The sequence below is a fragment of the Phycodurus eques genome, chromosome 11, assembly GCF_024500275.1.
Source record: "Phycodurus eques isolate BA_2022a chromosome 11, UOR_Pequ_1.1, whole genome shotgun sequence".
In the NCBI taxonomy this organism is placed as follows: domain Eukaryota; kingdom Metazoa; phylum Chordata; class Actinopteri; order Syngnathiformes; family Syngnathidae; genus Phycodurus; species Phycodurus eques.
Genome location: NC_084535.1, coordinates 9,071,345 through 9,098,379, shown reverse-complemented (window position 1 = coordinate 9,098,379; position 27,035 = coordinate 9,071,345). Strand labels below are relative to the sequence as shown.

Here is a 27,035-nt window from a genome sequence, read left to right as displayed (position 1 = left end):
AATATAGTATTTGTCAACAATTATGTTTAAATATCCATTTGTTGCACTAGTGACCATACCATATCTTAAGTAATATTGTGGCTTTTAGATTAAGAAACGTGTGTCAAAAATCAATCATTTTGAGCACCCTACCAAATAGGCGGAAACTGGACAGTGAGGCTCAGCTACTTTGCTTGCCTTCTTGGAACTGTTTGGTTTGCAGAGCGTCTCAACCCAACAGACCGCTGCCCCACGAGAAACACGCAAGCTCCCATGCTGCACGGCAGCTGTTCCTTACAACAGGGGCTTGAGATGACGGTCTAAATGAAAATATTGACTCTGCCGAGGTGTCCAGCTGGCCCATGCGTTTTTTTTTTTTTTTTTTTTTATGACCCACCGCCGTCCCTGCATGACCAGTTGGCCGCCACGTGACGCCGGGCACAAAAGCCCAGGCGTAGCAAATGTTGGCTTTCTGTCTTTGTAGCCCCCCCACCCACCACTGCAAGAACACTTATCTCCTCTTCCCTTGTAACCATCTGCTTTTGGATTTCATGTCATGCTTTCTAAATTCACTCAATATACACTACTTACAAGGCGTTAGGGATGTTCAGCTTCCAGGTGAAATTTCAGGATGAACCTAAAATGCATTACAACCTTTACAAGTGAACATAATGTGACCTTTTCCTAACTTTTGAATGCGCATGTCCTAACTGTTAAATGTTTTATGACTTTTTGTACACCTGAACAGTCAAATTCACGGCAGGTGTTTGATGCATTAATCGCCTAACACATTTCCTGATTCAGTTAAAAGTTGTATTTAAATAGTCCTCTTCATCATGCTGTTAACAAGGTACTGTAATGCCCTCTCATGTGGATAAGGAAAACTATTTTGCATGGATGTCTTCTTTTGATGAAACAAAATGTTTGACTTTATGCTTGAATAAGATTCCATTAAAACATCCTTAAGTCCCCTGTTAATTGGCATCAATTCTCAAAATTCCCATTAAAGTTTTCAATTTGAATACTTCCAAAATTACCCAGTAATTGGCAATTTATCAAAACAGTACCTCATCATCATTGCAAGGCTTCAAACAGGATTTTCTTAGAGGCAAGTGGCCATCGAGCTTGAGTGTCACAGAATGTCATCAGTGGGTTGTAGCAGAGATAATGAGAACTGGAAGAGTAACAGAAAGTCAGAGAAGTGACGTCCTTGAACGCTCCTTGTTTGAGAACGGTAAGTTGTGCATTGGTCAAATTATGTTCACCTGTTCAGGCTGTAGTGCCTTTTAGGTTCATCCTGCAGTTTAATCCGAAAGCCAAATAGCCCAACTTTTTTTGAGTAAAGCATGTATTTCCCTTACTTGGTGTAAAATAAATAAATAAAGATTTCTCCGACACTAAACCTGAACTCAGCACCTCGTTTGCAGGCTCAACTTAACAGAAGTGTCTGTCACAGTCTCTCAACAATCGGCGCTTGTGTTGGTGCTTAATAGTTATCTTCTCCGCATTGTGTGTGTGTGTGTGTTTGCTTGTATGCGTGAGACTGTTGAAGTCCACGTCACGGCTAACTGAGATGGTCTCAGCACTACAGACTCTGTGCTGCACAACAACCGGGCCATTTGTTATGCCCGTCCGCCCGCACGCTCATAATGCCGCGGAGAAAGAGTGTCTTTATCTGCGTTTCTTTCCGAGAAGCCATCTCACTCGCATAGTTTAGGAACTTAAACAGGCTGAAGTCACAGTATGCTTACAGTAACGCCATGCCCACCCACAAAGGACTTGACATTGAGACGTGGTGTCGTACGGACTCTCTTCTGAGACTTCATTAGTTATACCTATACAGTTCTCAATAAAGTCAGTATTTCAGAAAGAAAAGCATAGCTTGACGCATCTGTTCATATTAAAAAAAGAAAAATTCTCCATAGGTAATAATGGAAATAGCAATGTACCTTTACAGGGTCTGTGCCCATAATAAAACCTTTAACTGTGTACAGGCAATATTTTAAGTAGCATTGCAATATGCGTTACTGTCATACAAGTGTAAAAATAAGTTTACCACAACTGTACTAAAATGAATTTAAAGTAAAACTACTCACATCGACATGAACTGAACCCCCGTCTAGTCGCGATTAGCTATTCACAAATTGACCTATTCAGCTATTCGCCCCCAAAAAAAGCTGATTTGCGTATTTTTCTGCTCTTTCTGTAGTGCCCCGAGATATTGCACGATACTGCCAAGGGCCTGGCTCATAGGAAAGTACCAATTGCTGTAGAGGAAGTATGTTGAAGTGATAGCACAAAGATCTTTTTATGTTGCGGAGAAGCTAAGTTAAGCCTTGGTTGTTAGTGGAAGTTATGGAGATTACATTTGGATGTATACAAGCACTTCCGGTGCATTATTTTCATTATTGTTTCTTTAATCAAATCATCTGTAAGTCATTTAGTTTTTAAGGCTAATCTTGTAAGATGAATTTGAAATTATATTAAAGTTTTTCATGATAGTTGTGGTATACTTATGGTTTAAACTATGAATATAGGCAATTCTAAATATTTTTTTGGGGGGAGGGCGCGTCAGTCATTGTTATTAGTATCCATCCATCCATCCATTTTCAACACCACTTATCCTGGTTCGGGTCACGGGACGCTGGAGCCTATCCCAGCTGACTTCGTGCGAAAGGCGGACTACACCCTGAACTGGTCGCCAGCCAGTCGCAGGGCACATATAGACACGGACAACCATTCGCACTCACATTCACACCGTCACTGAATGAGAACTGAACCCACGCTGCCTGCACCAAAGTCAGGCGAGTGTACCACTACACCAACAGTGACTTGTTATTAGTAATTATTTGTAATTATTACTCGTTTTTTTGCTCTTCATGACAGGACTCTATTGTAATGAGCAGCCAGGCCAAAGATGTGTGTACTGCTTTCTTACATTGCTGGAAGTTCCATTTCTTCTATGGTGTTCACACTTTTTGCCATCACTGGTATATTTCTGTGGGGTGAGAGAGGTGTATTTTTCCACTGAATGTAGGTTAAACTTAAAATTGTGCCGTTTTAATGTGCAAATTGTGCAGTTTTAATGTGTTTCTACTCTATACACCAAAGTAGTTGGCTTTAGTGTGATGTAGCGTTCAGGTGTGTGTCATATGTCTGCAGGTTAAATCGTGCTTGTTGCGTTCTTCCACTTCAGCTCCCGCAGGGGTTAACTCACTCGGCAAGGGTTTTTTTCTTCTTCTTTTTTTTTTTTTTTGTCATGTCTTTCTCCTTTTCACCATGCTCAAGTGGGCGCTCTGTTTAGGAGGAAGGGGGAGGAGACTGAGTGGGCCGGCCAGAGGCTTGCCAAATCAGATCAGAGCGCAGTTGGGAGGGGATAGCGGGAATGAAAAAAGGAGAGCGAGATAGAAAGCGGTGAAAAAGCAGGAAGAAAGAGGAAGCCTTGGTATGTGGAGGAGATGGGATAGAATGTGACAGAGTGTGTGTGTGTGTGTGCGCGCACGTCTGTGTTACTAGGGAAGGAAAACAGGGACGTGTCCAGTAAAAAAACGGGGAGAGAGAAAGTGGGTGGGGCAGGTTTTGTTTTGCGTCACGTGATCTGGCAGCACACTGAGGTCTTGCTGTCAATCACGGGAAAAACATTGTGGAATAGCCTTAAAGAAATGTAGCCAAGATAAGGACAATTCCTCATCCTCATTTTTCACTCTTTTTTTTTTTTTCCTCCCAGGAGTTCTTGTTTGCTCTTCTTCTCTCTGCTCCTGTCCTCTGCTTTTTCGGCCCGAGCAGGCCAGGGAATGTCCCGGCGGCGCCATGCCTTACGTGGACCGGCAGAACCGCATCTGTGGCTTCCTGGACATCGAGGAGCACGAGAGCAGCGGCAAGTTCCTGCGCCGCTACTTCATCCTGGACACGCAGCAGGGCAGCCTGGTGTGGTTCATGGACAACCCGCAGGTAACCGTGGGGCGGAGGGGGCGTTAGCTTAGCATGTAGCACCAGGACTATGTCCGAGAAGCGCCCTGCCTACATTGTCAGTTGTTATCAGGCCGCCTATCAGCATTGGTAGACTGCGAGACGACAATGTTTTATGAGCAGGTCAATGCATCGGTTAAGTCAAGAGAGGCAATCGGCTCAACCTCGCTGTCGTCGCCACGTCTGCAATCTGACTGTCGTCACGTCACATTAGCATGGCAGTGTGTTTAAGTGCTCAGTTGTTGCATGAAGTATTCATAGATGGTGTAGCACCAGAGAAAGTTTGAATAATTCACTGGCTCCCTTTCTTTTTATAGAATGCAAAGGCTTAAATTTTAATGAGGTTAAAGTCACAATCCCAGAACTTGGGCACCGTGAAAAGAAGCCTGCAATCCAACTTCTTTTCATCGATGATTTTTTATCTATTACTGAAGTTTCTCGTCATTATTCCACAGAATCTTCCAGTCGGCGCGGACTGCGTGGGCTCCCTGAAGCTCACTTACATTTCTAAGGTAAGCTAAAATATCTTGTATGACACTGACATGAGACAGCAGGGTGACCTAGTGGTTACAAGGCTCTAATTTTTTTTTATCATTGAGGAGCAGTTTTGCTTATCATTTCTTCATTTGAGGAACAACTTTCTAATTTTGAGGAGCAATTTTTTGTATCTTAATCACACGGGGACCCGAAGCAAGGGTTTTATGAAACAATAAAGGTACGACAATATAACGGGGGAGTTGAATGTAGGGCTGTGCCTAATAATTATTTTAATACTCAACTATCCTACTGAAAATATCATCGAACAATCGCAATTATGAATACAAAAGAGAAAATAAGAGCTTTCACTTAATAGAATATGCCAAATTGTTTTCTTTTTTTATATAATCAATAGTTTTTATTTCTTAAATTCACATTGTGCACAAAAGATAATGTTTATGGATTAACAACCTTCATGCATCTTACCTTAAGAAGCTAGGATTTTGTCTCATCCTAAAACATTAGGTTCATGGATGTGCATTATAAGCTTTGACCAGCTGACTAGAAATAAGAAATGTTCTTTGTACTACTACAAATTTTGGAAGTGTTCAGTTTGTTCAAACTAAAATGCGGAAGCCTCGATAGAAAACCAATATTTTCTTCATCTGACGTCATCCAAACCCTCTTCTAATTAACTTTTTTTCCCCCACATTTGCCACATTTTTCACCTACTTGACTCAAAGTTTCACCACTTAATCAGATTGGCTATAAATCGACGGTACTCATAATTAACAGACTCTACGCAGGGCTAACATTATATCAGTAAAGTAGACTAACGTTAATCTCACTGATTTGCGCTAGGATAATTTCAACTTCGTCTCTCGGGTCCCATGACGAGGCGTCATACTCGGCAGAGAGAAAGGTCCATGTTACAACGAACGGTTGCTTGCCTTGCATTTCACTATGAAATGCTTCCAAATTTTCACCATTTTCTTTTGTTCCCACATTCCAATAGCTTGCATGTTAGGTTCATTGAAGACTCAAATTTTCCACAAACCTGACCAGAATGAGTGGTATAGAAAATGGTTGAATGGATGTTTGTCTATATTTGCGGTACAATTGCCTGGTGACCAGCCAAGGATGTACCCCGCCTCTCTCCCCAAGTCAGCCAGGCCCCTCACTTTGATGAGATGTATAGAAAATTAATGGATATTTGTCTATACGTGCCTGTGATTGGCTCGCGACCAGTCCAGGGTGTACTGCACCTCTCACCCAAAGTCAGCTGGGATAGGTTCCAGCTCACCCGCATCCCTGATGAGCACTAACGCTATGGAAAATCGATGGATGGTTGGATGGACACTAACATAAAATTCTGTCAATATTGTGGTTTGACTTACTGGAAAGCTAACAATTGCAAGTTTTGTTCTCTTCTAGGTCAGCGATGCCACTAAGCTGCGGCCAAAGGCAGAGTTCTGTTTTGGTAAGAAAGCCCCTATTCTTGCACTTTTTATGTCCGTAATAAATTGCTGAGATGATTTGGAAGTAGGGTGAAGTAAGACAAAGGCATGTCGAGTGTTTATAGTTGACACAATGATGCAGAAGTGGCCAGGCAGCATAGCAGCTGAGTTGTTGGTTAGCGTTGGCAGCGTATCAACATTAACACATTCTTGTCAGGCTGTGACCATACAAACTTGAAAAGAATACTGCTTTTACAGCATTTGCTTGTACATGTAAAAATAATAAAAATAACAAAGGCACAAGCCCAAATGTTAGTTAGAATGGCCAAGGCTTATAGTAGCAGTTGGAAATAAAATTGTCTTGTTCTTTGTGAACTGTTTCGCGATCAAAGAAGAATTCCAGGTCAGCTATGAGAAGTTAACGGAGATATTTTTTTCACTATATAAAACCCCACTATCTCTGTGTCTCAATTACATGTATGTGAGTGTGTGTGTCAAAATACCCCCTAGATTTATGTATTTATTTTTAATTCAACTTACGAAGCCATTTTCCCTTAGCATTGTGAAATTTGGTAGTCATGTCAATCATGATTAGAGACCTGCAAAAATATCTCAAAGACTCATGCCTGAAAAGATACAGGAAGTCTGCCATTTTGGTTTGAAGTGTGTGTGTGTGTGTGTGCTCGCACACATACGCACACTCCCACTCATCCATTTTCAGAACCGCTTATCCTCACTAGGGTCATGGCTGTGCTGGCGCCTAACCCAGCTGACTTCGGGGGAGTGGCTGGGTACACCTGAACTGGTCACCAGCCAATCGCAGGGCACATAGCTCATGTAGACAAACAACCATTCACACTCAAATTCACACCTATTGACAATTTAGCGTCTTCAATTAACCTACCATGCATGTTTTTGGAATGTGGGAGGAAACCGGAGTACCCGGAGAAAACCCATACACGCATGGGGTGAACATGCAAACTCCACACAGGCGACGGCGGATTTGAACCTGAACCTCAGACCTGTGAAGCAGATGTGCTAACCAGTAATCCACCGTACCGCTATATATTGAGCTCGAAACAGAAAAGATACAGGATACCTGCCATTTTGGTTTAAAGGATAATTTTGGCCATTCCCAGATGTCCTTGAAAGACTAACTACTCGGAGAGATTTCGTCCAATTGATACCAAATTTGCAGCAAAAATACTAGACAAATGGGTGGCGCTAAATTGCCAGGGATTAAAATTTTTGTCATTGCGTGTGGCTGGAGCATGGCGGCAAAGTTTGACTCATCATAAAACAAGTACCTGTAATAAATCGCCACTTTCAGAACTTTCCCATGCAGTAAACTCATCTGCCCGAAAACACATAGAAGTCTGCCATTTTGGTTTGAAGTGGGCATTTTAAGGCTCATTTTGGCCATTTTTTTCCCAGGAGTCCTTCAAAGAAAAACTCTGAGATTTTGTCCAATTGCCACCAAATTTGAATCGAGTATACCAAACAGCTGAGCGATGCTAAATTTCCAAGAATTAGTTTTCATCATTGTGTGTGGGTGGAGCTTGGCAGGAAAGTTAGATGATTTGCCGTGAAACAACAAAACTCTGAATGACTCACCTCCACAAGGTCACAGCGAGACTAAACCTCTTTTGGGTGACAAATATCCCGGCCAGAAGAAATCCTTATAGCTTGCCCCCCAGCACGCAGCTTGGCTTCATTGCTTTAATCGCACATACTGGCGACATCACAAGCCAATGAGGAAACATTATGAGCAAGCTTTGTGAGCTTCGCTAAAGCACAAAACACTTTTAGTACAAGCCTCTAGTCCCTGTAATTGTTTATCACACTCCTCTTTCGAATGCTTCAATCGCAGGAAATGCTGGTCTATGACAAGAAGTTGACTTAAGGGTGTGTGTGTACGTGCGTGCGTTCTGACAGGATGTCACCACTCAAATCGGGACCTGATTCACAGATGTCAAGAGGTTATTTCTATGCGCGCCATTTGTAGACCACATGTTTTGCATACATCAATGGGTTCTGCCACTTCGTCTCCTCCTTTGTAAGCCCCAGCAGTGATACCAAACAAGCGGTGCCTGGCCATGTACTGTAAGGCAGAGAGAGGTCACACTCGCAGGTAGATTTTAAGAGAAAGAAAAGACAGAAACCAGACAGGACAGGGTGCCATTGTATCTGGTGCTGACACACCATCCGTGCGCTGGCGGGGGCTACATTTCCCAGCACATGTTTCAGTCTGCGGCAATGACTCACACCGGGATACTCCCACATGTGTCCAGAGAGCGCTATGCATCCATGGGGCGACAGAGTGCAGCTCAGTTCACACGATTATTTACGGCAAAGTGGGGGAAAGTGGAAGAGTGAGGTCTCGCTTGTGCACAATTACCTGACCAGATGTTGACACAGGTGACGCATTTAGAAGAAAGTGAAGGTTTCACTGCGCACATCCTCAGTGCTATGGAAATGGACAACCTGAGACAGGATGTCCTAAATACTATGCTCCCCTAGCTATTCACCATTCGACCTAAAAAAAATGTAGTTGCTCTGTGACAAGGCATTTGAATATTTATTTGCAGTCAAGGTATTGCCTTTTTTTTTTTGCCTTTGTCATGCTGAGAAATGAGTAGGCAGTTGCAGAAGGAAGTAGCTGAATTGTGCAGCCTTATGTGCAAGTACACAAAAGGTTTCCCAGTGCACTTTTTTAGAGAGCTCTTTGTATTATTATAGGGTCAAACAATACTTTTCCCACTTTTTAGTATCGTGAAACATGCCCTTGAAGTTGTACAATTTTAAGAATTTGACCAAAGGCTTTGGGAAAGATTAGAAGTGTGAACATTATACCTCAATATACCTCGGAAGACCATCATTGCTTTGTCTTTGGGTTTTTTGAAATTATTCCAAAAAGACTGGCCTCAACAAGAGGTGTAAGGAATATACAACAGAAAGTATGTGACCCACCGACTGTGCATTTAACAGTGGCTACTGGCTACAGTGGTAAACTTGTTTGCAGTTTCATACAGTGTCGTCTAACCGTTGGTTGAAAGTGGCTCTGAATCTTCACCATGGCTATCTGTAATGTCATGGGCAGAGAAACGCCCTGTGTGGGCGGCCAAATTCAGAAGGACACTGTCAGAGACACATTTTTGGAAATAAGGAAATAAAAGATTTACTGTACTCGGTTGGACAGATTATCTCTGTCGGGAAAAATATTCTAAAAGCAGAAGTCCGCTAGCATCCAGGAACGATTTTATTTGACATTAGTGCTTCCTCTCTACTAATTGTAATTATTTGAAATCATGTAACTTCAATACCAATTCATAAGCTTAACCCTGCGCTTGCTACTTTTGTGTTTGGCTCCGTTAGTCATCAATGCCGGGATGAGGAAGGTCTTCCTGCAGGCCAACGATCAGCAGGACCTGGTGGACTGGGTCAACGCGCTCAATAAAGCCACTAAGATCACGGTGAGGTTAACAAAGACGGTCATGTGACATGCACTTCCTTTCTTTCACTTCAGATGAAGCACCCTTTTTTCTGTTGAGTCACTTGAAGAAGGAATTGCTCCTTATTTCCTGAGGGTACTAAGATGATAAAAGTCAATGGGAGTGAGTTTGACTAACAGGATGCTGTATTGCAGTTGAGTTGAGTCCAGGGATAAAAGGCTGCTTGCTTTGTTTGCCGTGATGCCATAGCATCCCAGAACAATAGTAATAAAACACGTCAAGAGTCGCCGCATGCAGATGTTTTTCTGCACGATTTGTTTCAACTTTGAATTCTTCGTGTGAGGAAAAATGTGTTTTCCATCAATGGGGCATGTCTGTGTTTTTCAGGTTCCAAAGGTCTCCGACGGCCAGCAGAATTCTAAAAACCACAAGTCTTTGCAGGATGCCGTGGGACCCAAGAAACAAGTGTCCTATAAGACGGAGATCATAGGAGGGGTTCCCATTGTGACGCAGACCCAGGTAAACACAGCCCACACGGGTGTCATAAAGACAAAGTCAAGTCAATAAACAACTTTTGTGCGAAGACATTTTGGGGGGGGACTCAAGCTTGACCATTTTCAATGTTTTATGAACAAAACAATCACTCATTTTCTGTTTTTGACTTATTTTTAACAGCGAGCGGATAAATAGATAAAAGACACAGTCAATCAAACCCGTTGGATTGAAAAATGCTGACTAGTGTTGGACATCGAGAATCAAGAACCCAATTTGAATCGATTGGAAACGGGACTAACATTCTGGTTCTCCCGGATTCGTTCAAATTAATAAAATTCGGTTCCCACTTTTGATGCCTAAAGTCTGCCGAGCCCGAAGATGAAAGTGTCGAAAACCAAAGAAGAACGCGCACGAAGACACGCTTGTGCCCAAAGGCAGCGGCGAACAAAAGTGTTAACTATGTTAAAGTAAATGACCAGTCACCTCAGTGCAACACTTTATGTTAAGGAGGCTTTCACGATGTGTAGAAGTCTGACGCACTCCTTCCCGCTCCGAGCCTCAGCCTACACTGCGCAGAACGTCAGTCAAGTGGGTGAGTGAAACAATAAAATACGTCTATGCCAACATTAAGGCAGCTAACAAGTTAAACGGTGGGTGGCACTCTTGCACTGATGGTTTTTAGTGTTTATTTTAAGTCTTCAAACCAATGTAAGCGAAAGTATAAATAAAATATATAAGTAAATAATAATTTACCATTACCATACTGGCAAGAAAGTAGAAAGAGTCGCATGACAAGCTTAACATTGAGGTAAAACTTCACCAAAGGTCATACTAGCAACTTTACATCACAATGAATTGGGACAAAATTCACTAAAATGTTGTCTCACAGTATCAAAAACACAAACCTTGTGTCTCATCAGTGTGTAGGTAAAGGAATCAACATTTTACACAGCATTTGGTTCCATCCATTACTCTGTCTTGCGTCTCGTTTTAAATTAGTTTTTACCGGTGTTGTGTGAAGTTATTTTTAGTTCCAAATTGCTGAGTTATGGTGCGTACCCTTCAAAATAAAAGGCTAAAACAGGAAGTCAAGTTAAAACTTTCAAATATAAATCATTTGACGTGCTAAAACAGTCACAAAATAACTATTTTAACACTGGTGTATTTAACTTTTAGCGGAAACAATATTTAATGAATATTAAGTCAATTGTGTTAGTGCCACACACATTGCCTTTTAGTTCTTAGGTTTGATATTGATACTGGTAATAAAGAACGCCGAGTCAAATGTTCCTTTTAGTTTATGTTGCAGGCTACTAAGAAAACACCCTTTATTTGAACCATGCAAACATTTTGACCCAGCCCCCTAAAAGAATCGGAATTGAGAATCGTTTGGGACCGGAATCGAAATGAAGAACCGGAGTCGGGACCAGAATCGCTCAAATTCAAACAATGCCCAACCCTTATCCTGATGGGCAGGGGCGATGTTGTTCCACTCCAGTCCTGTAGGTAGCATTGAACTCGGATCAATTAATTTTGTTGCCCAACTATAGCAGAAAATAATCACAATGTATGGCTGGTTATTCTACTCCAATCATGTAGGTAACATTGAAGTGTGATCATTAAATTTCAATGATCGACTGGAGAGAAAAAAACAATGTAATGGGTGATGTTGTTGTATTCCAGACCTGTATTCTGACCTAATCGTTAGAATTTTAGCAGTATTTTTTATTTTTTTTAAATCACAAAGTGCAGGGTGCTGATATTCGTCCCTAGCCCTGTAGGTGGCAGTAATGTGCATTGCAAAAATGATTTGCATTTCCAAGCTATATCTGGATCTGGTAGATCAAGGACTCACTTGGCTCCAGTGTAAATGAAGATAGTTGTTTGTCCGGATCTGTTTCCAAATTGAATAGTTTCTTCCGAGCAACCCTCGACAAAAGTCCATTGCAATTGGTTGTCACGTAACTAACCACCAAATGTCATTTTTTGCACTCGCTCACCCAGTCTTCGTCACCCTTTCCAGCATGAAGGTGGCGACGGGGCAGAGCGAGCGGAGCGCGAGGCAATGCATCGCTCGCACAGCCAGCTGCCGTACTTTCTGGGCAGGCCAGCCCAGGACCACACGGTCATCAAGTCGGGCTACTGTGTCAAGCAAGGCGCCGTGGTGAGTTTTTGCTTTGTGGTGCAAGCCCAAATTTTATTTGCGAGTGAGCTTCAGATGCGCCACCGCTCGATAGAAGTGTGTGTGTGTGTTTGTGTGTGTGTGTGTGTGTGTGTGTGTGTGTGTGTGTGTGTGTGTGTGCGTGCGTGCGTGTGCGCGTGGTTTCAGCCACTTATTGAATGGTAGAAACAGTCAAAAACACATACAAATGAGAAAACTTGCAAGCAGCTACAGTAAGCCAAATCTCCTACCCAGAGGCTCAAAGAGACTAACGAGTCATGTTCCTGATTTCACTCACTAGGCCACGCCCCCTTTAAGGAACACAGCTCGAATGTTTTTGGGACTTTTTTCCGAGGGTGGTTTCAGAGGGCTGGAATGGATTAACTCACTTAAATGGGGAATATTGATTTGATATAGGAGTAAATTAACGTACGACCTTCTTCACAGAATAAATTAAACTCGTAAATCAAGGTACCACTGTATTAATTGCAGAGTTGCCATTCAATAGTTGCCTGTTCTGTAGGGAATGTAAAGTCCTATGACTTGTGAAATATGAAGGTAATTTCCATGCCTCGGAAACCAAAGTCTGCGTGAATATTTCACAGCACAGGGGGACCTCAGTTTATGATGGAGCTCCGTTCCTTGCGCGGTGACATTAACGTACGCTAACAGCAGTAACAGTCATAAATATTTGTATGAAAAAAAAACAGTAACTATGGTGATAACTGAGCTCGCCTTGTTATGCTGAATGACGACTACTTATTCTCACGGCGCTGCACAAACTAGTTCAATGTGCAACATTCGAAACCTTAAAAACGTGTCGGAACTGTGGCAAAACAAAGACCTCCTGTAAATGCACAATAGACTTTTCAATTTTTTCAATCGTTTTGAATGCACTGTATACAAATGTAAACCATGGATGGACGGGGATAGAAGTGCAAGGCAATACATGATGTCTTTTTCACAAAAAACCTGTGGGGAAACGCACAGAAAACTACTAAAGCCTTTGAGAAGGATTCTGCGAGCAAGAAAAAGAGAGGTTTTTCATTATTCCTGCTTTCCCACCTTCGCCCCACCTGTACCGTCAATCTTCCTGCAATACCGTGAGCTTTCCCACAATACTAAAATAATAATCATACTGTGATAAAACCGAACCATGAGCTATAGCAAAGATTTTAGTGCACTTGATGCACAAAATGCAAATATTAACTGATGGATCTTGTGAACTAACAACCGCATTTTCCCTTCATGTAGATGAGGAACTGGAAACGGCGATATTTCCTCCTGGAGGAAAACTCCATGAGCTACTTCAAGTCAGATCTGGTAAATTGGCTCTTGAGTTACAACACGCTCTTTAGGAATCTTGTTTGTTTTTTTTATATCCGTGACACTTGCAGATTAGAATCAGCTCTGCAGTGCGAGTCAGGCAAAAACGACTAACACACAGTGCTGTGTCCTGGCATGTTTTATCTGCAGTCAGTGGAATTTCATCTGCCTCCTTTCACATGTCCTGTCATGCCCCGTGCCCCTCCGGCCTCCGTCGTCTCTTGTCAGCTTAAGCTGCACACACAGATACACACACATGCACATATTCATTGTGCTGAAGATAACACAAGGCCCTGAGGACATAGACTCTCTGTCTGCAGCAAGACGGTCTCCTTATCAACCCAAGATTTTAGAACAATGCGTTTGCAAATGAAACCATTTATCCCATTTACCTTTTTCCCACCTCCAGGAGAAAGATCCGCTGAGGATGATCCCGCTGAAGGAAGTTCACAAAGTGCAAGAGTGCAAACAAAGGTATTGAACAAGTGTAGTTCTTCATTGAGACAGTAAAGATGTGGGAGGTTTACCTTTCTTGTTGTGTTACAGTGACATTATGATGCGTGACAATCTGTTTGAGGTGGTCACCACGTCTCGGACATTTTATATACAGGTAATGTAGGTACAGCCACTGTAAATGTAATTAATGTATGTACAGCTGCTATAACTACAGTTGAACTAGAAGTTCTCATTATTGATGCCATGCTATTGGGCTATAATTTGTACATCTAGTGTAATCGGAAAGTATTCACAGCACACTTTTCCACATTTTGAACATAAATTTGCTGTATTTGTATTCTATTGTACAACCCCAATTCAAATGAAGCTGGGGCGTTTTGTTAAACATAAATAAAAACAGAATACAATGATTTGCAAATCATGTTCAATCTATATTTAATTGAATACACTACAAAGCCAAGATATTTCATGTTCAAACTGATAAACCTTATTGTTTTTAGCAAATAATCATTAACTTAGAATTTTATGGCTGCAACATGTTCCAAAAAAGCTGGGACAGGGTCATGTTTACCACTGTGTTACATCACCTTTTCTTTTAACAACATTCAGCAAAGTTTAGGAACTGAGGACACTAATTGTTGAAACTTTGTAGGTGGAATTCTTTCCCATTCTTGCTTGATGTACAACTTCAGCTGTTCAACAGTCCGGGGTCTCCATTGTCATATTTTAAGCTTCATAATGCGCCACACATTTTCAATGGGAGACAGGTCTGTACTGCAGGCAGGCCAGTCTAGTACCCACACTCTTTTACTACGAAGCCATGCTGTTGTAACACGTGCAGAATGTGGTTTGGCATTGTCTTGCTGAAATAAGCAGGGGCGTCCATGAAAAAGATGTTGCTTGGATGGCAGCACATGTTTCTCCAAAACCTGTATGTATTTTTCAGCATTAATGGTGCCTTCACAGATCTGTAAGTTACCCATGCCATTGGCACTAACACAGCCCCATACCATCACAGATGCTGGCTTTTGAACTTTGCGTCCATAACATTCCGAATGGACACGACGTCCACTTCTTCTTTTTCGTTTCGGCTTGTCCCTTTAGGGACAAGCCGAAATCCTACAATCCTATGATGTCAATCCTACATCCTCCTCTCGAACACCAACTGCCCTCATGTCTTCCCTCACGACATCCATCAACCTTCTCTTTGGTCTTCCTCTAGCTCTCTTGCCTGGCAGCTCCATCTTCATCATCCTTCTACCAATAGACTCATTCTCTCTCCTCTGGACGTGTCCAAACCATCGAAGTATGCTCTCTCTAACTTTGTCTCCAAAACATCGAACCTTGGCTGTCCCTCTGATGAGCTCATTTAAAATTTTATCGAATCTGGTCACTCCGAGAGCGAACCTCAACATCTTCATTTCCGACATCTCCAGCTCTGCTTCCTGTTGTCTCTTCAGTGCCACTGTCTCTAATCCGTACTTCATGACTGGCCTCACCACTGTCTTGTAAACTTTGCCCTTCATCCTAGCAGCATCCTAGCATCCTAACTCTTCTGTCACATAACACACCTGACACCTTCCTCCACCCGTTCCAACCCGCTTGGACCCGTTTCTTCACTCCTGACCACACTCACCATTGCTCTGGACTGTTGACACCCAAGTATTTAAAGTCATCCACCCTTGCTATCTCTTCTCCCTGTATCCTCACTCTTCCCCCACCACCCTTCGCATTCATCCATGTATAACTTCATTGTGGACACGACGTCCACAATTTCCAGAAACAATTTGAAACTCGTTGGACCACAGAAAACTTTTCCACTTTTCATCAGTCCATCTTAGATGAGCTCAGGCCGAGAGAAGCCGGCAACGTTTCTGGGTGTTGTTGATAAATGGCTTTTGCTTTGCATAGTAATTTTAAGTTGGACTTTCGGATGTAGCGCTGAACTGTATTTACTGACATTGATTTTCTGAAGTGAAGTGTTCCTGATCCCATGTGGTGATATCCTTTACACATTGATATCGGTTTTTGATGCAGTGCCGCCTGGGGGATCGAAGGGCATTCAACGTTGGTTTTCGGCCTTGCCGCTTACATGCAGTTATTTCTCTAGATTCTCTGAACCTTTTGATGATATTATGGACCGTAGATGATGAATTTCCTAAATTCCTTGCAATTGTACGTTGAAGAACATTGTCCTTAAACTGTTGGACTATTTTCTCACGCACTGGTTCACAAAGAGGTGAACCTCGCCCCATCTTTGCTTGTGAATGACTGAGCAATTCAGGGAAGTTCCTTTTATACCCAATCATGGGTTATATGGGTTATATACTCAATTAGCCTGTTCACCTGTGTGATGTTCCAAACAGGTGTTCGATGAGCATTCCTCAACTTTCCCAGTATTTTTTGCCACCTGTCCCAGCTTTTTTGGAACGTGTTGCAGCCATAAAATTCTAAGTTAACAATTATTTGCTAAAAACAATGAAGTTTATCAGTTTGAATATTAAATATCTTGTCTTTGTAGTGTATTCAATTAAATATAGGTTGAACACGATTTGCAAATCATTCTATTCTGTTTTTATTTGTTTTAACACAACTTCCCAACTGCATTGGAATTGGAGTTGTATTTTAAAAGTGGCTGACCAGAGAATCACACGTAATAAACTTGATCTCCTAGGCGGACAGTCCCGAGGAAATGCATAGTTGGATCAAGGCTGTCTCGGGGGCAATCGTGGCCCAGCGTGGACCCGGGAGGTCCGCTGCCACAGTATGTGTCACTCACGCAACAGAACAATGCCGTCATCATGAATTTTACTTGAACTGATGGACCCCAAACACTATTGACTCACAACTACGGCCTCCGTGAAGTCAGAAGCCTCATTTCCACTAAGCAGTAGTGTTCAGTTCAGCTAGGCACGTATTGATAGCTTTTTTTTCCCCCCCTAACTTTACAATGAGTGTGAAATCAGCAGTGGGACTGAGTGTAACTAAGGGGCCAAAATGTCAGTGTGTCTATCTTCACTCTTTGGAGTGTTGCAGCTAAATGATGTCAAAAAGTGTTACTGCCTGAATCAGTTATTTTTGAGCCCTTTACAGTGAACCCTCCTCCTGCTGTGAATAGCAAAAATTTGCGAGTATTGAATATGTCCCTCCCAAATTTTTTACAATTGCATATATTAATAGTTTAAATGCGAAATATACCTCTAACTATAATCCAAAAACACCTTAATATTGTTGAAAACCCATCTAAAAATGTAAAAAAAAAATTTTTTTTTTTTTTTATAAATTATTATTATTATTATTTAATATGGGAAAATAAATTGCACCTGAAATGCGAGGATACTGGCATGTGTGTCACCGCTTTGCAGGGCATAAAATATGAACTTCAGTACTGCTTTCGTATTAGCTGTTTTATTATGTTTCTGACTCATTGCTATGTAGATACGTACTTTAATTTTCATCGGAAATAATACTTTATCTTTAGTTGAACACTTACTGTTAATCAGCTAACCGTTACCAGCTAGTTAGCTGGTAACTTCCATCGCTGCGAATAGCGATCCAGACCTTTCACTGCAACATCTTGGGACGTTTCCCACCCTGCTTCCTCCATAGGGTTGAGCAGAGTTTGAATTCGAACGATTCCGGTCCCAAACGATTCTCGAGCCCCATTCTTTTAGGGGGCTGGGTCAAAAAAGTTTGCATGGTTCAAATAAAGGGTGTCCAAATTATGAACATCCATTTTCTTAGCACCCCGCAGCATAGAATAAAATTATTTATAACGAGTATCAATATCAGAACTAAAAAGGGAATGTGTGTGGAACTAACCCAGTTGACTTAATAATCATAATTTAATGTTTCAGCTAAAGGTTAAATATAGCATTGTTAAAATAGTTATTTGGGACTGTTTTATCATGTCAAATGATTCATATGTGCAAGTTTTAACTTGACTTCCTGTTTTAAGCTTGAATCCTTTTATTTTGAAAGGTACACACCAGAACTCAGCATTTTGGCACGAAAAGTAACTTCACACTACACCGGTGAATTTTTAAAACGAAAGTAATGGAACCAAATGCTAAAAAAACGTTTATTCCTTTACCTACCCACCGATTAGGCATGAGGTTAGTGTTTGCGATACTGTGAGACAACGTTTATGTGAATTTTGTCCCAATTCATGATGATGTAAAGTTGCTCGCTTGACCTTGTGAAGTTTTAGCTCAATGTTAAGCTTTTTTTTTCCTGTCATCGGCTCTTACGTTGTTTTGAGGACTAAAATAAATGCTAAAAACCATCAGTGCAAAAGTGAACCCGATGTGGTGACACAGCTGCAAAATTTCAACGATTCCGGTAGAAGCGGAATGTTAGTCGCGGTTCCAATCAGTTCTCGATTCTCGATGCCCAATCCTATTCCTCAAGGAGCATCGCCTGTTTGTCGGACCGCTACTGGAATTTTCCATCACACTGCTGTTCGCTGTCAAGCTGGCCTATGGAAAGCCATTTGCGCATTCATTTAGTATCCTTGATATTCATCTTAAGGTCCCTGTACTAGTAGGCTTTATCCTCACTTGTAAGACGATTAAAAAAATTATTTTGTCTACTACTTTGGCTACTCCTCCATTAACTTGGCTCTTTCAGGAAGTAGTTGTTTAAGGTTCCAAATTCAGGAGTAGGGGAGTTTGTAAATAGTGAGTCTTAAATCGGTAGGGGTTCACTGTACTGTGTAACGCTTGACAGGGTAAATTAGGAGCTGAATAGTGCTGCGAAAATGTGGACAAGGGGCTTAATGTAGATGTTTTGAGCATGCAGTGAATGTAATGACTTTTAACTGACTCCTTAGACATCCCTCACCGCATGCCACATGACCTCAACTTAAATAATCAAGAGAGTACGGAGGAGCCTCGTATCACCAGCGAGGGGGGGACAGTAGCTCTTTTTCCACCTCCATCTTGTTTTGTTTCTACACGTGTACCCGATGTGGTGACACAGCTGTTCCCTCCACCTCCCTCCTCGGCCACCTGTTGTCTTCCTGTCTCTCTGTCTCTCTCTCTTGCATCTTTTTCATTCCCCTCGACCCCCCCCTCTCTCTCCTCGGGCAGACAGCCCATCTGCTCTAACCCTGCTTTGCGCTGTGTTGTTGCAGATGCGGCAGGCCAGACGGCTGTCGAACCCCTGTATACAGAGGTATACGTCACGAATTGGGGAGTGCAGCAGCACGTACGTCAGCTCGTCTAATTAGAAAAACAACAACCCTCCCCTTTTTAAACTATACGTTTTTATTTTATTTTAACGCTGTTTTCTACTCACTGGCCGGCCCCTCCTCCTCCTCGAAAGCAGATCAGATCTCATCACGACACAACTGACGCTCCTTTTCTCCTTCCCCCTTCTAAATACACCCGACCACACCCTGAATATGGCTGATAACCCAACAAGCGCTCCTTCTCTTCCCTTCACGCCTCCCGTTGCCTCTTTCATGCGCCTCGCTTTACGTTTTGTCACGTAGCTTACTGGCTGAGTTGACTTGGCCACAAGCATGGCACACATGCAGCAGAAGTCACGACATCTAACCCCTGGATCAACCCCCCCCCCCCACACACACAGCTCTCCATGATTCGCTGTAAATTAATGCAAACACATGCCACCCCACACTTGCTACATGAATGTGATTCTTCCTGCGCTCTGTGAGTCTCTCACATCCTCTTTTTCCCTCTCTCCCTCCCTCCTTCGTTGCCCTCTGTTCTCTCTGCAGCCTGTTGCAGCTGAGCACCTGTCTTAGATGTGTGACTTCCTGCTTGTGTCTCCTCCTCCCTCCTGTTCGAAGCCTGTATGTCTTTTTCTCCACCACCACCCCGCCCCCCACACCTTTTTCCTGTAAACGCAGCAGTAGTTTCCCTCGTTGAATTCCCACACCTTCCTTATCACTAATTGTGTACTAACGTCATAAGTACTGTACATGTTTAATTTTGTGTTGCACTGCAGCGTTAGCTGTTTTTCATCTGATTGTCTTATATATTCTGGCCTACAAGTATTTTTCATTCATATATTTACTGTAATCATGACTAACTACTGTGTTAGTCTAGGTTAATGATAGACTGTGGCGCATTCTGACTTGAATTTAAGTTACGAATGTCACAAAGTTACGAACGTCGTAAACCGAGGACCCCCTGAAATACCAAATCACTATAAAACTTAACCTGAGGTACTACGAGTATGTGGAACCTCCAAAGTGGGATATAATCCATTGTGACACTGGTTGATTTACAAGTTGTTCTAATTTCCTCACATTTTTTCTCATAGGAAATAATGTAAAGTTAATTAATTCATTCCTGTTTCAAACTTGCCATCATAAAACCTGCATTAAGTGCATAGTTTTTAAGTAGCATTTTAACATTCTTGACTGCCATAAAGATAAATTATAGGTACAGTATGCAATTTTCAAACTGCGAGCAAAATTTTAATGTCACCTCACTTCAGTCCCGCGCCCTCGCTTGTCTGCCCAAAGACACTCCTCCAATGCACTAAACTTTATTAAAAAAAAAAAAAAAAAAAAAAAAAAAAAAGATCCCGAGGGCCACTGATGTATTGCGCTTCCCTGGCTGCCTTAGAGTGCACATCGGTCGGCTTTGAGCGTGCAATGCTACACGAAATGTTACCGGTTTGATGTTGTATTTTTTGGTAATGTACGATCAATTAAAACTATAAGAGAGATGATCAATTTACCAGACAACTTGGTGAGAATGATGACGTCACATACGCTGTGGATTTCCAAGCTCAGCCATGCAGCATCCGCGTATAGGACACCATCGGTATATATCCTTACCCTTGATTTGTCTTGAGAGAGGTGTGCAACCTTCTTTTAACTTTTGTTGCTAACCAGAGTTAAATAATCCAGTCAAGAAACTATAATAGTAATAATCAATACTAATAATATACAATAATAATAATCTTTGTGAGAGGCTGCGGTGAGCCTCTGTGTGCACGGTGGGTGTGCGCAAATGACTGATTGGCTAGTTCTCCTTGCTCCGAGTTGGTTTTAAAATAATAATTAAAATTAAATTGAGGCATTAGATGGGGCGAGAGAAGTGCTTTGATGTGCGCCCCGCGTCCTAGATGCACAAAAATGATCAGGTCAGATCAAAAACATGGTGGATCTGGGTCCACTGACGCACAAACATTGCTGACCTACGATTATTGCGGAGACGGTCGGGAAGACGGAAGCAGGCATTGGCGTATGTGACACAACGTGCTTACTTCACCGATGCGTGGACGCGGAACTGAAGCGTTTGATTGATGAGCGGGTAGACAGCGGTTGCAAAATGTGACAAAGACCTGTCTCTCCGCCAAGTGTAACGCCGCATCGCAGGGCCCGAGAGACAGAGGTGAAGTTAACATAGCACAAATCAGTGATATTAACGTTAGTCTACTTTACATAACATTAGCACCGCTGGCTGTGGAGTGTCTCTTTTAAATATGGGTACTGTCGGCTTAAATATGTTGCACTGTGTAGCTTGTTTTGTTTTTGTTCCCCGTGACCGTGACAAGGACAGTATAATGCAACCATAACGGTACATACAGTGTCCTTTTTGCTCATTGTAGTCACTCTGTAACATATTGCCAATCTGATGATCTGTAAGTGGCAAAACTTTGAGTCAAGTCGTGGTAAATGTGGCCCGAAAGGAATAAAAATATAACTCATCATCATCATGTACCCAAACAGATGAGGGTTTTGGTGAAGGGAGATGAAGGAAATATTTTTCTCTCTCGAGGGTTCTTCATTTTACTTTGAACAAATTAAACACTTCCAACACTTATAACTCATAAAATACAATGGACATGAGACTTTTTTTTTTTTTTTTTTTTCCCCCCCCCCAGACTCAATAAATTTTCATAGTTGGGGTAACACCCGGCGCTCTGCTCGTGACGAACCGAGCCGCTAGCGGAACGGCTTTGGCTCCATAGATGCAAGCAACTGGGGCATTTTAGGGAAAGTTAACTATTTATTATGTTCGTTAACCCGCAAGCTAACTAGCTAATGTGCTATGGAGCTAAACAGCTTGCGCTGGTTTGCTCGATTGTTGCGACATTGTTTAAAACAGAGGTCACTAACTCACGGTCCGCGTCTGGACCCAGAAGCAGTCCCAAACGGACCCACACCATAGGCAAAAAAGAGGTTATAATTCAAGACATACAGGTTGCTTCTCTTTTAATTGGCACAACATATTTCATGCTTTACGGTAGTGATGAACTATACGACCAATCGAATGCAAGTTCTGCCATCCTTTCAGCCAATGAACTCTGTATCGCAGGCGGTAATTACTGAAATCAATGACTGCGCACAGACCAGACAGAGGCAAGGAGAGAGAGAGTGTGTGTGTGTGTGTGTAAGTTGAGTTAAAGACGGAGAAAGATCAGAAAATGACAAACAATCATCATAAATTCAATTTTAGTTACCATACTTTCTCTTTGCCATCTCTGGTACCCTTCTGTCATGGCCTCTCAATAGCATGAAAAATTATGACGGTTTAAACTTCCATCCAACCATCCTGGATTGGCCGCTAGTCAATTGTAGAACACATGTAGATGAACGATCATTCATACTAACATTCACAGCTGTGGACAATTCGGAGTCTTCACTGAAGTTAACTTGCTTGTTTTTGGAATGTGATGGGAAGCCAGCGTAACCGGTTAAACCCTGCACAAGCATGGGGAGAACATGCAAACTCCACACAGGAGAATCGATGCCACAACCTCTTAAATGTAAGGCAGACGTGCGTCTGGTTGAAACGTAGTTCATAAGGACTGTGACAGTTTGGTCAAACATAGAGTGGAGGTGCTGAAGGAGTTTGTTTTTAAAGGAGTATATTTTAATCAGAAAATATTTTATTTATATACATATTTTATTTTCTTATTTTCAATCTTTACCATGTACAGCACTTTGTTAGAGCCATGTTATTTATTTATTTATTTATTTATTGTTCAGAAAACATTTCCCCCCCACTTTGGAGGTTCCACTAGATCTAAAAAAAAAAAAAAAAGATTTCAATTTAAATCTTTCAAATTTGATGGAGATAATCTAAATAGGATAGTGATGTGCCTGCATAGCATGTTTGTAAATGGATAGTTTTCCTTCTGTCTGTCTCTTCCAACACGTTGGAGCCATCAAACTGTTACTTCACCGCCAAATCCTGCATAAGCGCACGTTCCGCAGCACTAGTGTTTTTACATGTGACACATTAACGTTTGTGTAAACACCCCGCTGCCACCTGGCTCCATCCTCTGACACGTGTGCTGTGTGTTTCCAGAGACTGAAATCTGAGAGCGACAAGCTGCTGAGCACAGAGGCCTCCTAAGGCTTCCTCCTTCTCCTTCTTCTACTACTTCTACTTCCACCTCCACAACATGTCCAGACTACCAAACTAAAAACCTGTTGACTCTCCACTCCTTCCACTACCTTTTCTTCTGCTACTACTACTTGTGTTACTTCCACCATGTTCACTCTAACAATGCTACGTCCTCCAACCTGCCGCACCAACACTGCTAAAGCCTAATCCAGGCCTCACAGGCTGGTCTCATTTTTTCTAACACCTTTTTATTTGTATTAATGTCCAGAGTGTGACTTCTTATTTTTGTTTATTGGTTTTGCTTATGTTCTGCAGGAGCACAGCGGCCGCTCCACATTCTACCGCAGCCCCGCGGGCCCCCCCGTCCCTCGTTCGCCCGTATCCTCCACGCCACCCCGCCAGCCAGATTGGGGCGATGCCGCCGCCGCCCTCGTCGCGTGCGGCCCACGCTCGCAGCCTGGCGTGGGACAGCGAGCACTTCATGAGCCTGTTACCCCGGCCCACTCGCAGCCGCACGCCAGCCCGCCTCTCCCTGCAGGAGGCGCGCCTAGCAAAGTGAGCCCCTGCGCCGAGGAGTCGCCGTGGCGGCGGCGGAGTGCCCTGGAGCCGCACGTCCACGAGCCGCCCTTGAACCTGGACGACGCCGACCTGCCAGTGAGTGAGGTCTGAGCAGGACTTGTTAAACAGAAAACGGCTGACGCAATGAGGAAGTGTTTTAGTGGAGACAAGGCGGCCGGTGCTGAACTTAAAAGCTCCTCCCTTCCTGGTGCTGTCGGTGCTAACACACACACGAAAAAAAAGCCGGGTCATCCTCTGAACTTGTGTGCAAAGGTGACCCAGTCTTCACCCGCAGTCCACCCGCTCATTTATTTACCTTGGCGTATTTATTCGGCAAACTAAATGACTAACGAACCCTTTTCACTGTGACATCAGACCACTTTAGCTCAGTCTCTTCCTGCAGTTACCTTCACATCTGCTGCTTGAATTCACTAATGGCGTCATAATGAAAGGTAAAAAAAAAAAAAAAAGTAACTAAAAGAAGCGCTAGACAGGGTGAGGACAAACAGACGAGTGTGAAAACACATCAGCTGAGATGCTAATATAGGCAGACCTGCTAGCCAAAGGAGAGAGCTGCTTTTTCATCTCTGTATAAGTCAGATTTTATCATACTAATTATGAGAAAAAGCCTTGTCTTGGCTGATTACAGCAGTAGCAGTGGTGGGCTACGTACGGTTCGCTACGTTCTTTAATGCAGCCCTCTGAGCATTTACATCATCAAGTCCTGTCATATTTGTTGGATATTTGTTGGATTAATTTAGCCCGAAATTGGTTCATTTTAAATGTATTTGACTGTATTTGAAATGACTTTAACAATTGGTTAATTGATTAATTTAAAAAAACAAAAATTCCCACGTATGTATGTACTTTACTTGTACTTTAATAACTGCTTAATTCTAATTAAAATAATTATAAATACAATTTCAAAATGAGAATTATCATTTTATTGTTAGAATAAAAAAAGAACAAATATTTACATCCACTGCGTGTGTGTGTGTGTGTGTGTGTGTGTGTGTGTGTGTATACACACACACACACACACACGCATGTGCCCATGCGTACTAAAGTTTGACGACCACCCCTGGTCTTTATCGACCAAAGGAAGCAGTACGCTCGACTTAAACTCGGTCAAAGCGCTCACACTGTGCGGAAATCGCCAACACTGTACTTACAATAATATGCCGTTTCAAACTATTGTCAGCTGTTATTAAAACAAATCAAGACAACAATCCGAGCTGTGACAATTGGAATGCTAATGCTCAACACGCTGGAATTCATGTGATTCATGTATTCAAACTCACTTTCTCTTTATTAATGTATTAGCATCTCCTCACATTAGCGAATACAGGTAGTGAAAGAGAAGGTGGCTGGGGGGGGTTACAATGTCACTATGAAAAAGGGTCTTACTGTCTTTGGATTTCGAGGGCATGTTCTGCTTCACGAGGATGCACCTCTTTGACCACTAAGTGCCGAGAATAAAAGGGAGCGTTGAGGGATCACAAAAAAACAAGAGGACTGAACTTTTCATCTCTCTAATGGACCGAGTATAAATAAGCTGTGTGGTTCTTACACTCTCTTAACACTGGATTTAACCCTGTTTTTGTTTGACCAGTGTCACTCTCCAGCCCGCTGTTTGGATTTTTCACACAGATCCTGGACTGTTTTCGGACTACCTGCAACTATGCCTAATAGCGTAATTGCCTAAGTCATTTTGGGGGGTTTTCCGAAGAAGAAAAAAAACAGAAACAACTAGTTCAACAAACGAGTGCAGTTGCCTCAGTTCAACCTTTGCTCATTACCATGACATGGAATGATACAGACATAAAGAAAAAAAGACCATTTTTAGCAAGCACATTGGTATTTTTATTGATAGTGTTACATTAAGTTAAAAATGACTTGGGCAAATAAGCTATTAGGCTAACGATATTAATAAGTTTGTGTTGACACTAAATGTGTGTGTTTATGTGTGTGTTGCAGCGGTTAAAAGTTTGACGTATTTCTTCGAGCTCAATTAGCCTCACCGCTAACAGTAGCACTCCAGTCGCCGAGGCACTGCAAGTTTTTTTTTTTGTTCTTTGTCGTTATGCTGTTTTCATTAAAAACATGTTTTAAACAGACAAGTAAATCTTGTACATTTTAATGACTCCCCACTAGGGATGGGCAAAATCGATTCATTGTGCGGTGTTGTCGATTCATTGTGTCTTCAAGCCATTGAGACAAAATGTATTGCTCAGCTTTAAAATTAATTCTAAACTTATTTGCTATGCTGTCTAAAGGAAGCACAATACAAGTCAATTAATTAGCCCATTTCTAGATTGTTCATCCAGAGCCGCTCTTTTGTCCGCATGAGTGCATTCAAATTAGTTGTGATTTATTTTTTATTTCTTTTTGTACATATATACAGTATAGTACATGTAGGCTTCTTTGCTTCATTGCCCAATGTGTTACCGTAGCAGACCCTCTCTCCACTGTGGTCTAATATACAGTACTCACCATTCAAACTTGATTCATTTCACATCTGAAGCTATTTTAGCATCCATTCCAGTCTGATGTAATTGCTTTGGATTGTCTCTATTTATTATGTGGATTAAATAAACAGTAAAAATGTGCATGGGAGTGCTGAATATTTATTCAGTGTGCTGCGCTCATGTGGGGCCCGTAGTGGTGGTGGGTGAGCGTGCCACTCAACCAGGCTCCCTCTGCCCTCTTGTGGTCAGACAACAACCTTCACTGTGGTGCTTTTATGGCTACCTCCAATTTAAGATACTATTTATGGGAAAAAATGGGGTTTCTGTGGATTCCCCCTCCCAAAATATTTTTTGACTCACCTGAGTAACATGATTACACTTATCTATGGAGTCACGTGATATTAATGTGAAGAGTTACTTTTTTAACAATGTTTATTCATATAGGTACACTGCCCACTATAATTACAATAATGAGCATATTGTTAGATTAATACTTCTATGACAGTGTCATACTGTATTGAAATTCATAATGTTTTTTTAAATGTTAAAATGTAACTTTAAATGTATTTTCAATATATTTTCTGTCAATATACCTCCTTCCTGGCAGCACGTTGCACTAGTGGTTGGCACGCGGGCCTCATGCCCCTGATGTTCGGTGTTCGAATCTGGGCTAAATGAGCAGCATTGTACTCTCATCCTTGCACATTTGTCCTGCAATTCTCACTGCAGGTTTGGTGTGGAGGCCGAAGACAGTCATGGGGCTTCACACATGGATTAATTATATACCCGCCTGCTGTTTTAGACCAGGATCGGTCACAAGGCGCCAATCCCTGACCTGGCCTCGGGTGTTCCTTATTTTCTGCACGCATGAGGTCCTTTTCATCTGCCTGTCTCGTCTGCTCGCC

At 42.1% G+C, this 27,035-nt stretch overlaps 1 protein-coding gene across 7 annotated transcripts in view; it reads left to right on the top strand.

The window, feature by feature from the left end:
• Positions 1–26,253, top strand: part of LOC133409379 (pleckstrin homology domain-containing family A member 1-like) — a 28,565-nt gene extending 2,312 nt beyond the window's left edge. For 2 of the 7 annotated variants that reach the window (XM_061689248.1, XM_061689250.1), the window contains exons 2-12: positions 3,707–3,930; positions 4,404–4,460; positions 5,860–5,905; positions 9,258–9,355; positions 9,722–9,853; positions 11,853–11,993; positions 13,245–13,313; positions 13,726–13,790; positions 13,863–13,926; positions 16,447–16,536; positions 23,420–26,253. In XM_061689248.1, the coding sequence (XP_061545232.1) occupies positions 3,790–3,930; positions 4,404–4,460; positions 5,860–5,905; positions 9,258–9,355; positions 9,722–9,853; positions 11,853–11,993; positions 13,245–13,313; positions 13,726–13,790; positions 13,863–13,926; positions 16,447–16,536; positions 23,420–23,773 (1,257 nt within the window). In that variant the 5' untranslated portion in view covers positions 3,707–3,789 and the 3' untranslated portion in view covers positions 23,774–26,253. Of the gene's footprint in view, positions 1–3,295; positions 3,425–3,706; positions 3,931–4,403; positions 4,461–5,859; positions 5,906–9,257; positions 9,356–9,721; positions 9,854–11,852; positions 11,994–13,244; positions 13,314–13,725; positions 13,791–13,862; positions 13,927–16,446; positions 16,537–18,906; positions 18,981–19,512; positions 19,588–23,065; positions 23,325–23,419 lie in introns of those variants that run through there. The other 5 variants (XM_061689254.1, XM_061689251.1, XM_061689252.1 and 2 more) reach the window with 5 other exon arrangements.
• Positions 26,254–27,035: the final 782 nt, after the last annotated feature.